Source organism: Bos mutus, chromosome 11, assembly GCF_027580195.1.
Source record: "Bos mutus isolate GX-2022 chromosome 11, NWIPB_WYAK_1.1, whole genome shotgun sequence".
NCBI lineage: Eukaryota > Metazoa > Chordata > Mammalia > Artiodactyla > Bovidae > Bos > Bos mutus.
Window position 1 is genome coordinate 80,776,452 of NC_091627.1, and position 13,465 is coordinate 80,789,916.

The following is a 13,465-nucleotide window of genomic DNA, read 5'->3' on the forward strand; positions in this document are numbered from 1 at the left end:
CAAACTGTGATTCTGGAGAAGACTCTTGAGAGTCCTTTGGACTGCAAGAAGATCAAACTTGTCAATCCTAAAGGAAGTCAGTCCTGAATATTCATTGAAAGGGCTGAAGCTGAAACTTAATATTTTGGCCATCTGATGTGAAAAGCCTACTCATTGGAAAAGACCCTGGTGCTAGGAAAGCTTGAGGGCAAAAGGAGAAGGCCGCAGAGAATGAGATGATTAGCTAGTTTCACTGACTCAATGGACATGAATTTGATCAAACTCCAGGAGATGGTGAAGGACAGGGAGGCCTGGTGTGCTGCAGTCCATAGGTAGCAAAGAGAGGTGGACATGACTTAGAGACCGAACAACAATGAACAGGGACAGAAAGTATGGGTGAACTATTAGAAAATAAAAAAGGGTACCTAAAACAGATACTCTTCAACTATTAATAGTATCACACAGAAACAAGGACACTATTCTATCTTAAGTAACATGTAGTCTTCATGCTAGTTTTTTGGTCTACATTTACAATAATTTTTAAAAATACTGTGTTGAATAATATCTACATTTTAAAAACAGTATATATACTTCAACATATGGAAGTCAATTAATATATATGAATAAAGAATGAAAAACCACATGATCATTTAAGCAGAGGCAAAAAGCAGTTGACACAATCTAACACTATTTCATGTTAAAAACACTTAGTAAACTAGAAATGGAAGGAACTTTCTCAATCTGATGAAGGCTATCAATGAAAAATCTATAGTTAACAATGCACTTAATGGTAAAAGACTGAAAGCTTTTACCCTCAGATTTTGAATAGGACAAAGATATCCACTCTTGTCACATCTATTCAACATTGTACTGGAGATTGTAGGTAGGGGAATTGGGCAAGAAAAAGAAATAAATAGCCAGATTGGAAAGGAGATGCAAAACTATTTCTAATTTTTGATCGCACTTATATATAGAAAATCCTAAGAAGTACACACACACACACACACACACACACAATTAGGGTTAATAAACAAGTTTAGCAAGGTTGTAGGACACAAAAACAGTGTACAAAAATCAGATGTATTTCTGTACACTACCAATAAATAATCAAAAATGAAGTTAAGAAAATGTGTATTTATAGTAACATCAAAAATAAAATATTTAGGAATAGTGTAACAAAAGAAGTAAAAGATTTGTGCAGTGAAACTTACAAACCATTGTTTAAAGAAATTAAAGAAGGCCTCAGTAAATGGGAGGATTTAGCAGCATTCAGGAATACAAGTCAAAAGCATCAGGAAAATACAAGTCAAAACCTTAGTGAGCTGTCCATTTCATATCCAGTAGGATAGCTATAATTTAAAGATGGAACAATAGCAATTATTGTGAAAGATTTGGAGAACTGGTGAAAAGGAAATCCTCTTATATTGCTGGTAAGAGTGTAAATGGTGCTGCCACTTTGGCAGTTTCTCAAAAGGTTAACATAAAGTTACCACGTGGCCCAGCAGGTTCATTTCTTGGTGTATACCTGAGAAAAGTGAAAGCATTCACACAAAAAGTTGTACATGAGTGTTCATAGTGTTATCCATAATAGACAAAAAGTAGAAACAGCCCAGTGTTCATCAAATGATGAGTAGATTTTTTTTAATGTAGTATATCCATAAAAGGGAATATTATTCAGTCACAAAAAGGAACGACATGCTGACAAATGCTACAACATGGGTGAACCTTGAGAATGAAAGCATGAAATTCATTTCAAAAGGTTGCATGAATGTGAAATGTCCAGAATAGGCAAATCCATAGAGACAGAAAGTCTTGCCTAGTGCGGGAAGATGGGAAATGACTGTTAATGTATATAGAGTTTCATTTTGGAGTCATGAAAATGTTCTGGAATTAAGTAGTGGTGCTCATTTCTACTTTGTGAATATAGTAAAAATTACTGAAGAGTACCCTTTAAGATGGTGAATTTTATGATATGTGAATTATATCTCAATAAAAGGATAATTAATTTTTTAAATGTCTTATAAGTTTATCTTTTGGTCACCTTTGGAGATTACTGTGTCATGAACTCATTATTCTGCAAAGTGGTAAATTTATGGAAATAATTCTGTATTAACTGATAACAGAATGACCAAATAGCTCATGAAGGAAAGCTTTTTTTTTTTAATGGTAGTTTTTCTAAAAATTATAACTAATGGTAGAACACCACTAATTTGCTGTATCTACTGGAAAAATTAATGATAGTCATTGACTACTAATGAGGGAACTTGATGGTGAATGGATCAGGATGGTAATCCGTCTGATCCATCTTAACATTACTCAAAGACATTATGTGTCTCCTGCCTTCAGCCTATTGAATCAAACAAGGGAGTTTTCCTTCTGCAGGTGCTCATTCAATCTGTAAAACAGTCCTCTATAGTTTTGATAAAGTGTGCCTCCTCAGGCTTCCCCTTTCCTCTCCAGGCAGTCCTGTCTTAACTTTACTGCCTCTGGCAGTCTTTGTCAGAAAGTTTGGTTTAGGGCAAGATGAAGTTTGTGTATTGATTTTTCTTTTCTTTTTATGCTTTTGTGTGATTCTTTAAAAAAACCAAACAAACCCAACTTTTTATTTTATTTTGGCGTGTAACCTATTAACAATGTTATGGTAGTTTCCAGAGCACGACAGAGCAACTCAGCCATGCATATACATGTATCTATTCTCCCCCAAACTCCCTTCCCATCGAGGCTGCAGCATAACATTGAGCAGAGTTCCCTGTGCTACACAGTAGGTCCTTGTTGGTTGTTAATTTTAAATATAGCAGTGTGTACCTGTCCATCTCAAGGTGATAGGGTCATGGATGTCTTTACTAAGTCATCTTCAACCTAAGGAGTCTTTGAGAACCAAGTCCATAGACTAGGTGAGAGGTAAGACCTGAGCTAGGTCAGAGGGGATGTCAGTAGAGTACCAGGACACAGTGACTTGTTTGGGGATATCAGGGATTTCATTCATGTTTGTTGACTGTGGAATGGATGTAAGTGAGCTTGTCCAGTTTTAGGGTTTCATTGCAATTAAGGTATGAATTGTGCCAGTGTATCTGTGGTCCATTTCAAGAGTTACCACACATAAATTGAGTTGGTCATGTGCTTCTGGAGGAGAGGTTACAGACTGGTGGCTGATACGTCAAATCTGGCCCACAACTGTGTTTTATTTGGCTCCCACAATACGTTTTTTTTTTTTTTTTTCTTTAATTTGTTGCCAACATTTCAAAATAGAATTCATATAAAACTTAGGGTTTCTGGCTTCTGTTGAAAAAGCAGAAGATCTGGCAACACCGGGCTTACATTTTCCTCAGGGCATTAGCTTCAGCTTAAGCTTAATAGTGCCTGCCTTAGACCCAGTCCTCTGCTGCCTCTGTAACTCACTGCCTTTGTGGGCGTTTGAATTTGTGATCCTTACTGCAGTCGTTTCGGGAAGCTGTTTTCTAAATCCTACATTGTTACTGTCAGCTACCTTTCTTCTTATATTGCTATTTTAACACACTGTATAACTCCTGTTTAATTAGAATATGAACTCTGTGTTAGCAGTTAGTGTGTGTCTTCTATTTCTGGATATTCTCCATGCTAGTATACGGCCTTACATACTTAGGGAAGTCAGTATGTATTTATACATCTGTACTCAGATTTGGCAAGGTAATTGAGGAAGCCCAATATCCCTGGTATAGGGCTTCTCTTGTGGCTCAGCTGGTAAAGAATCCGCCTGCAATGCAGGAGGCCTGGATTCGATCCCTGGGTTGGGAAGATCCCCTGGAGAAGGAAAAGGCTACCCACTGCAGTATTCTGGCCTGGAGAATTTCATGGACTGTATAGTTGATGGGGTTGCAAAGAGTCAGACACGACTGACGGACTTTCACTTTCATTTTCAATATCCCTGGCGGCTCAGATGGTAAAGAATCCACCTGCAGTGCAGGAGACCTGGGTTCGATCCCTGGGTTGGGGAGTCCCTTGGAGGAGGGCATGGCAACCCACTCCAGTATTCTTGTCTGGAGAATCCCCATGGTTAGAGAAGCCTGGCAGACTACAGTCCATGGGGTCCCAAAGAGTCAGACACTACTGAGCGACTGAGCACAGCACAATATGCCACGATATTCAAGACATTTTTATGATATAGGAAACTGTCTTGATACATTGGTTGGGAAGCAGATTAGTATTTTATTGGCCATATTAATAATGTGGATCCAGTGATTTAGATCTGATAAGTATTTTCTCATAGGTAAATGATTGTAGAAAATAAAAGGAAAGAGCTAAGCTCTTTCTTGGGATATTCATCAGAAATGATGTAGAAAAATGAATTTATTGGTTTCGTTTTTTTAAAAACTGTTACTTGATGATACAGGTACAAAGAGATAATGCAACAGTTGGTGTTTGTAAAGAAGTATAGGAAAATGCTATGTTGTGTACATGTGGTTGGATTGTGAAGCTCAGTTTAAGAGGAAGTCCTTCATAGTAATGAAGTAATTGCTATAAAGTTATTGAAAATTGTCTTATTTTATGAACACAACTATATCTTCTTTAGCCACACACTAGGCAATCGGGTAATGGTTTTGAATGTCTAGTTTGAACATTGTAAATGTTGGTTTCATGCCATGAATATTTCTTAACCTGTATTGTGTATTTTTACACAGGTGAGAAATTCATCCACGCTTCTCTTCAGTACCTTGATCACAAGAATATTTGGAGTTAAAAGGGGAAAGGATGAACTTTCCAAAAAAAATAGGTAAGCTTCATCTAACGCTAACTTTATTTTTTACAAAATATCGTTCTGGCCAAAAATAATTTTTAGAATTTTGCTTACTTTTATAGATTGATCTAAAGCATAAAACTATAAAAATAATACAGTAAATGAACCTATGCTGCCAAATGCTAAGCCCCTAGGCAAAAATATCTACTGTTTAATAAGTGGACCTTTTAAAGCAACAAAAATATTGGAGGTAGCAAGGGCTGAAATGTAGAGCTTGTTTCTCAGTGCAGCAGCTAAAGTTGTTCTTTTTGTTTGTTTGTTTTTGATTTAATCTTCTTCAGGTATTCCTGAAATGTCCTAAATTGCTTTTTCTTGATGTGTCATCAAGTACTAGCTTGTGCAATATCTTTGCTTTTATAGTAACTGGAAGTTTAAATGTCTAAGATACGCTCATCGGGCCATGTCCCAGATTACTTCTGCATTAACCAGTGGCCAGGGGGAGTAGTTAAAGGTGTTGGCCACACAGAGTAAACGATGCTTTTTACTTTTAGGTCTATTGTATTATACTCTCTAAGATGTTTTTCTCTAAAGATTTTTTTTTTTTAATGTCTGGAAAAAAACCTTATTGAAACACTTTGATTATGAGTAATCTTTGGATACAAGGCAGAAGTTCTGTGTGTTGGTTTTTAAAGAAGAGAAGCTTTGAATCGTTGTTTGTTATTAGCAGTTGGGAGGGTTTAATGGCAGCCTGGTGGCTTGCAGTTGTTAACACTAGATGTCACTGTCGCTGCATGTGTAATCACCTCCTGTAACTATTGAGGGTCTGATTTGGCCCAGTGGTCTTTCTCTTGATGCTCTAGAGATATATCAAGCCCTATTCCTCTCCTGCCAAAAAAAGTTGATCAAACTTTTAGTTCAGATTTTAAGCTCTTGTTTATTAAAATATATTTTCTTGTGATGGAACTAAGTCTTAGGGATTAGAAAATATCTTGAAATAATTGTTTGATGCACTGTTAGTAATTCTAATGAAACCTATTGGTAGTTCTGAATTGTCATTTAAATTGTTGTTTATCACCCCTGCCTGCTAAGTTGCTTTAGTTGTGTCTGACTCTGCAGCCCCTATGGACTGTATCCTCTGTCCATGGGATTCTCTAGGCAAGAATACTGGAGTGGGTTGCCCCACCCTCCTCCAAGGGGTCTTCCTGACCCAGGTATCGAACCTACATCTTTTGCGTTTCCTGCCTTGCCAGATGGGTTCTTTACCACTAGCGCCAACTGGGAAGCCCTATTTATCATTCCATAAAATTCAGTAAATATTTAAATGGAAAGCAATTGGCTATAAATGTGAATTCCTTGAGTATACTAAGGAAATATTAGAGAGGCTTTTTTGGTTTTGTTTTTGTTTTTTAGCTGAGTTGTATTTTTAATAAGGATAACATTATTTTTTTGAAAGAATGATTATAATTTTTACTATTTGGCCCAGTTCCTAAATAAATTCTTCCTGTCACTAGTTGTTTTTCTTTTTAGCTTTGCTTATTTTGTTAATAATTCAACAAATTGCTAAGGGTTAAAATGGTTTGGTCATATTATAAGGCCATGGTAAATAGTGTATAAATGAAATATGATATGAGGTTATCAAACAAGTAAAATTAATGTTTAAAACTGAACTCGAAGAAATGCTTTTTTTTTCCCCCCTTTTACTTTTTATAAAAGTGATTATTGGGTGTGTTGCAACTTTTACTATGTATAGGATAAAGTGATCAGGTTCATTTTATGTAGGTTACTTCTGAGGAGGGTGGACGAACAGCACAATGAAACCACACTGCGGTAATCTCTTTTCCACAGCATGCTGATGGGAAACCTCCATTATAAGTTCATTCCTCTTAAATAGGAAAAGTTACAGAATATATAACTTTCCTAGAAAGAGGGAAATTGAATATTCACATAATTGTTTTGAGTAAGGCTGACAAGTGAAACGAAGGTATTAAAATGTTAACTTTTCAAAATGTGATGAGCAGTTTTGGTAAGAGTTTTTATTTCAGTAATCTGAAGCTTGGTATATTTCATTACATTTGCAAGGCTTCTGTTCTCTGTTTAACCCTCCAAGAGTCTATTTCTTTACAGCATTACTAGATTTGCTCTCTAAAACCTTAGTGTTTTCAGCTTGCCATTGTTTTAATGATTCTTCTAGTTGTTCTTTGTTTAATTATGTCATTTTGGGATGAAAATGTTTATGTACCTGTCTGCTACAATATTAAGTCCCTGAGGGCAGAACCTTTTGCTTCTATTTTGTGTATATGTGATGGGTGCTGTAAGAATGCTAGTAATAATGATGTCTTTCTTGTTGGTTGGTTACTCAGCCATTGAATAACTAAACTCAGCCAGTCAGACCTCACAGGCTGGTGAAGTCTACTTTCACAGCCACAGATTGTTCTGCCACAATCTTGCAAATGTGTGCTCTTGATCAGAATGGAACTGGACATAAAAACATCTACCTTTCCCATCTAGTGGGAGGAATAAGTGTCTATCTTGGAGTAAACAGACTTGGTTTCTAAGCATTTTGCTGCCACTAGAGATGACCTTAATAGACTCCCTTATCTGCTTTGCACTTCAGTTTCTCCATCTATAGAACAGGAATGATAAAATCTGCATTCTGTATTCATAGAGCTACAGGGAGGATAAAACAAACTATTAACAGTTCATTTTCTTGTAAAATATTCAAAGTTCTATGCAATTAGAAATATAATTTGCTTTTTCTCTGTTACCACTTCTTTTATTATACTCATTCCATTGTCTTACATTGTCTTCTGGAGTACAGGATCAGTATCTTATCCTTATTTTTGTTTGCCTGGTGCCCAGCATAGTGTCTGGCATGGCCAGAAATACTTGAATAAGCAAGGTTTTTTTACTAGATGAGAGATGAGACATTTGGTTTCTACTCCTGCCTTTGTTGTCATAGAGCCACCATAACCAACTGAAACAAATTAGTTAACCTGTCTGGGCCTTGGTTTTCTCCTCTAAGATAAGCGATTTGGACTATCCTTGAGCGATTTGGACCTCTTGTTTCTATCAAATACTAAGCTAGGGTTTACATAATTTTTACTAGAATTGTGAGTTTGGTAAACTGCTGTGCTCCCAGTGCCTAGAACAGTACCTGCCTGGTAGTTCAGTTCATTTCAGTCGCTCAGTCGTGTCCGACTCTTTGCGACCCCATGGACTGCAGCACGCCAGGTTTCCCTGTCCATCACCAACTACCGGAGCTTGCTCAAGCTCATGTCCATCGAGTTGGTGATGCCAGTGAACCATCTCATCCTCTGTCGTCCCCTTCTTCTCCTGCCTTCAGTCTTTCCCAGCATCAGAGTCTTTTCCAATGAGTCAGTTCTTTACATCAGGCGCCCAAAGTATTGGAGTTTCAGCTTCACCATCAGTCCTTCCAATGAATATTTAAAGGAATATTGATTTCCTTTAGGATTGACTGGTTTGATCTCCTTGCAGTCCAAGGGACTCTCGAGAGTCTTCTCTAACACCATAGTTCAAAAGTATAAATTCTTTGGAGCTCAGCTTTCTTTATAGTCCAACTCTCACATCCATACTTGACTACTGGAAAAACCAAAGCTTTGACTATATGGACCTTTGTCAGCAAAGTAATATCTCTGCCTGGTAGTAGGGACAAGTTCCCCTTTCATATATAAAGAAAGGAGCAGGGAATTTCTATGGTGGTCCAGTGGTTAGGAATCCACCTTGCAATGCAGGGGACATTGGTTCAATCCCTGGTCCAGGAACTAAGATCCCACATGCTGCGGAGCAGCTAAGCCCATGCACCACAACTGGTGAGTTCATATGTTGCAACGAAAGATTCCCACGTGCCACATCTAAGACCAAATGCAGCCAAATTAAATATACATATATACTTTTTTTTTTTAGAAAAAGAAAGCAGCAGAGGTTCTGCATCCCCATTAATAGGTATGTAGAGTAGCCCTATGAATGCTCATAATGATTGAACTCTGGAGCTCATTAACCTTGTTCTAGATGGGTCTTTTGGATTATGAAGAATGAGAAAACATAAGTTTTACTTGTTTGTTTTAAATACTGTTATTACATTTTAATTTCCTAAAGCACCTTTCCTTTCTATTTATTACCCCCCAGACTGACTTGGCCTGACAGAATGAGTAATTGATCCTTTGTAGAATCAGAAGCGACACAGCTCTGTGATGGGGGGAGCGTGCTGGGCTTCCCACATGGCCTCCATCTGCCTTGAGTGGGCTCACCTTGGTAGTTCCTCATTCCACACAGACAGGAGCTAAACCAATGTGATCTTTAACTCTGGTCTTTCCCTTTAACCCCTTTGTGTATTACTGGTCAGCTGTTCTAGTCCCCGGTAAATGACAAATATCAACATACATGTAGTAGTCTGAAAAGCTTTATTTCATTACTTTTTAAGAGCTTATTTTTGTTTTCTTTAATTTTTTAAATGTTTAATTGGAGGATAATTGCTTTACAATGTTGTGTTGGCTTCTGCAGTGTGAATCAGTGATAAATATACATATGTCCCCTCCCTCTTTTTTTCTTCTTTTACTCAGCTTTATTTATTGATGTAAAAATGACAAAATTATATATATTTAAAGTGTGCGACATGATTTGACATATATATACATTGTGAAATGATTACTAGATTTTGCAATTCTGTTTGGAATTTTATCTCAGTTAGGTTGAAGTTGCCCTAAAATATTTTAAACATATAACTACCTGATTTTCAAAGATAAGCCTGAAATATGATTTTCCCCTCAAGATGAAATATGAGGAATTCAGCACTTATTTCCATGAAAAGTTTTATTTTAGACTTTGCCAAAGCTTCATGCAGGTGCTTAGTACAGAGTGCTCTATAGCCCTTGCTCTCTCCATGTTAAACCAGTCAGCCAATAAGAATTTATAAGCATTTGTCATTAACTCAATGTTGACACAGCAGAGGAGTCCATGAGAAGTAGGAAACGTGGACCTTGCTCAGGGAGCTTACCTTTCAGCTAGGGAAACAAGAACTGTCATTTGTGAAACAGGTACAAATAGAAGACAACATAACAGTAATCAGGTGCACAGTGTAATCTGAGTAATGGATGCATTAGAAATTCATCAGTGGAGAGTTGAGTGGAGCACTTGGGTGGACTGTGTTTCTGATAAAACTCTGGGGATGAGTAGATTTGGGGTACACAGAAACAAGTAGGTTGAAAAAGAAGAACAAAAGAGAAATAGTCTTGTTTTCAGTGTTAAGTACAATCTTCATTCTGTCGTATTAGAGAGAGCTCATATTCAAATTAATAGCTTAGGATGGTTTAGTACAATTTAAGGGGAAAATGTTTGTAAAAGGATCACTAGGTCCAAGTAAAATTATTTCTAATGAGCATGTTGGGAGATGTTAAATTGTTTTATTTTCCTGAGTATAAATAACAGAGACTTGCTTTAGTTATTTCCCTTAGCGTCTTCGTGGTGTAGGTCTGGAAGGATCCTCTAAGGGACATCTAATCTAGTCCAGCCCCTGCTTATAGACAGATTTTGAAGCAATTTCCAGACAGACTGGCTTCTCTCCTGTTGTTCATGTTTTCTAGGAAAAGAGATTCCGCAAGTTTTTGTGGTTACCCACTCCATTGTTTCGGAAAGAACTGGGTTCTCAAAACGAAAATTGGGAGCTGTAGGGCAACTAGGTTTTTATATTTTCAAGAATGTAATTATTAGAATTCAGAATAGCTTATTTTATTTGCTTTGAACTACATAGTAGTTTGTAGCATGTGCCTATTTGGCCAAGCTGAAGATTCAAATTTTCTTTTGACTGTGGCCTGGATAATCTTAACATCCTCAGACCCAAAGGGTTCTTGTTTTTTCCCCATTCAACAAGCATTTATATTGTGTGCCCTCTGCTTTATATTGTGTAATCCTCTGCTGGGCACTGGGATCCAAAGATGAAGCAGACATACTCTTGGCCCTAAGGAAAACTGACCATCTGATGAAGAATATGGCAGTTACCTGTTGTGCTAGACTCTGTCCCACCCATGTAAAAGGAAGAAAGAAGTAGTGAAGGAAGATGGCATATCCATTCGTGTGCTCAACATATGCCAAAGTCTTTATAAGTGTCTAATTTGGCCTTCATCACAGCCCTGCAGAATGGATAGAGTCATTGTAATTTCACCGAGAAGTAAATTAAGGTTGGTGAGGTTGAGTTACTTCCTGGAGGTCATGCAGCCAGAAAGTGGTAGAACTTGAATCGAAATCCAGCTACATCTGCAGAGTGCCTGTGGATTTACCCAACAGCACACACAGCCCTTTGTGATCAGTGAGTCACTGTTGATAGCCTGGCTTTAGATTTTACATCCTGAGACCATGGGAAATGAGGCACTTCACCCAAAGTTTCAATGTGGAGCCAGGACTCTCACATCTCCCTTATGGCAAGTTGATTTTAAGACCCTTTAATTACTCCCGATAGGATATCAGTGTGGCCAGTAAGCCATTTACCTCTGTAAAACTCCTGTATTTGATGATAGTTGGGTACTATAGAGAGAGGATTTGGGCGTTTTGTTATAATCTTTGTCTATGGTATGATGTCTTCCAAGCTTAACCTAATGTTTTTCCAAGTCTCTAATTATATTTTTCATTCATTTATTTAATAACAATTATAATAATGGCCCTCATTATATTAGTTTTTGTATTTGAGAGGACCTAAGAAGCTACCTTGGAGAAGGCAATGGCACCCCACTCCAGTACTCTTGCCTGGAGAATCCCATGGCCGGAGGAGCCTGGTGGGCTACAATCCATGAGGTCGCTAAGAGTCGGACACGACTGAGCGACTTCACTTTCACTTTTCACTTTCATGCACTGGAGAAGGAAATGGCAACCCACTCCAGTGTTCTTGCCTGAAGAATCCCAGGGATGGGGGAGCCTGGTGGGCTGCCATCTATGGGGCCGCACAGAGTCGGACACGACTGAAGCGACTTAGCAGCAGCAGCAGCAGCAAGAAGCTACCCAGTCCTGTTCTCACTTTGCAGATGTGAAAATTGAGGCGCTCAAGGTCACACGGCTAGTGCTGGAAATAAGGTTAATGGTTATTTTTAGCTCACAGTTAGCTCAACTAAGACATTTAAAAAATTTAGCTGATCATTTATAAATGGAGTTTCTATTAGCAACAATAATACTAGTTTGGATTCAAATATTTTGAAATTAAGCTAAGAGCCCCAGTGTTTTGATATGGTCTGGAGGTGTCATTCATGCATTTTTCACAGTTGTTTATAGAACATTCAATCTAGGTCTTTAGGCAGAGTAGGTAAATGTGTACTTTTGGAGACTGAGAAGTAAAGTACAAGTCTTGAGTAACTCTTATTGAGAAGTTCTTAAAATCAGAATTCTGCCTACTCTGACACTTTGGCCTACTAGAGAGTTTCATGTTTCAAGTTTTTGTTCATTCTTAGGTTCATGGATCACAAGTAGGAAAACCACAAATAAAAATTTTAACCAAAAAGAAGCTCTTAAAAAGAAATATGTTCATGAACTTGAAGTGGGAATTAGTCACTGTGTTCTTAAATATTGACTCTTGCCGGGGCGAAGTAATCTTTGTTCCTAAGTACTGCTTCAGGCCATTGCCTTCTTTAATAACTAAGGCATTGTTGCTTTAGTTTGAGCATGTTCTATGGAATTTTGGCAATGCATGCATCCTCTTTCTGTGTCTCAGTAAAAGCATGAGTAAATATTTTTTCTTAGCTTTGGTATTTTTGTAGCTTACATTTTATATGAACCAGACTAATATACTGTAATACCAGGATTACATAATTTAGGACATCAGGATTTCTTCCAGAACTATGAGATAAAGTCCTCATTTCTCAGGGGCTTTACAAGCAGTATTTGTTGCTCATTCAGTACCTGTAGAGAAACACCACAGAGCTCTTTTCCCAGTGAGAAAATGGAGTCAAAGAGGTTAAAACCAGAGGGAACAGTTTCTTTAGAACTTGGATAATACTTCTTCTTTATTCAGAACTTGATCCTTTTAACTATTGGTTTTAGTAATGTGTAGTTTAGAAATTCTAGGAATTTCAGACTATTCTTATTACACACCAAGATGCCAGACTTTTAATAAAATATAATCAATAAAATTTTTCATTGAATACTTATGATATGCCTTTCCACTCTAGTATCTCCTAAAGTAGTTTATGACACGGTCCTAGATTTAAATGAGTTTATTATTTACTGATAGAGAAAACATGTGAGCTAGTTTAGGAAAAATGAATATCCAACTCTTCTGATATTGTCAGGGAATAGGGGGCAGAGGGAGTCAGAGGAGGATGAGGTCAGTCTCCATGCAGGAGTTAGAGCTTAATCTGGATTTGAAAGGATGGTCAGGATTTAAATAGGTAGAGAGGAGGATGTGGCCTATAAGGTTATATAGGCATGAACAAAGATATCAGTGGTGGAACACTTGTTGTATATGTCTGAGAAAGTTAGAAGATAAACCAGACCAGGGCTGAAAGCTCACAATGGAAATATTCATTCATTCATCCATTTTTTCCATTTATTCCTAGAGCCAAGGATACATTGATCCTGGATCCTACCCTCTGTAGGCACTAGACCAGGTTCTGGAGCTATATCAATGAGTAAAACAGATAAGCCAAGGAGACTAATTTGAATTTTACATGACATTATGAGTCATTTTGAAGTTTTAATCTTGGAGTATTCCATGAGACAGGCATTGTTTTAGGAAATCATTTGAGAAGTGATTGCATTTTGTGTTCCCCACTG

General features: G+C 37.5%; 1 protein-coding gene across 6 annotated transcripts in view; it reads left to right on the forward strand.

Moving 5' to 3' along the window:
• THADA (THADA armadillo repeat containing) overlaps positions 1–13,465 on the forward strand; it is a 335,542-nt gene that overhangs the window by 90,723 nt on the left and 231,354 nt on the right. For all 6 annotated transcript variants that reach the window (XM_070379666.1, XM_070379662.1, XM_070379664.1 and 3 more), the window contains one exon: positions 4,638–4,729. In XM_070379666.1, coding sequence (XP_070235767.1) covers positions 4,638–4,729 — 92 coding nt within the window. The remainder of the gene's footprint in view (positions 1–4,637; positions 4,730–13,465) is intronic.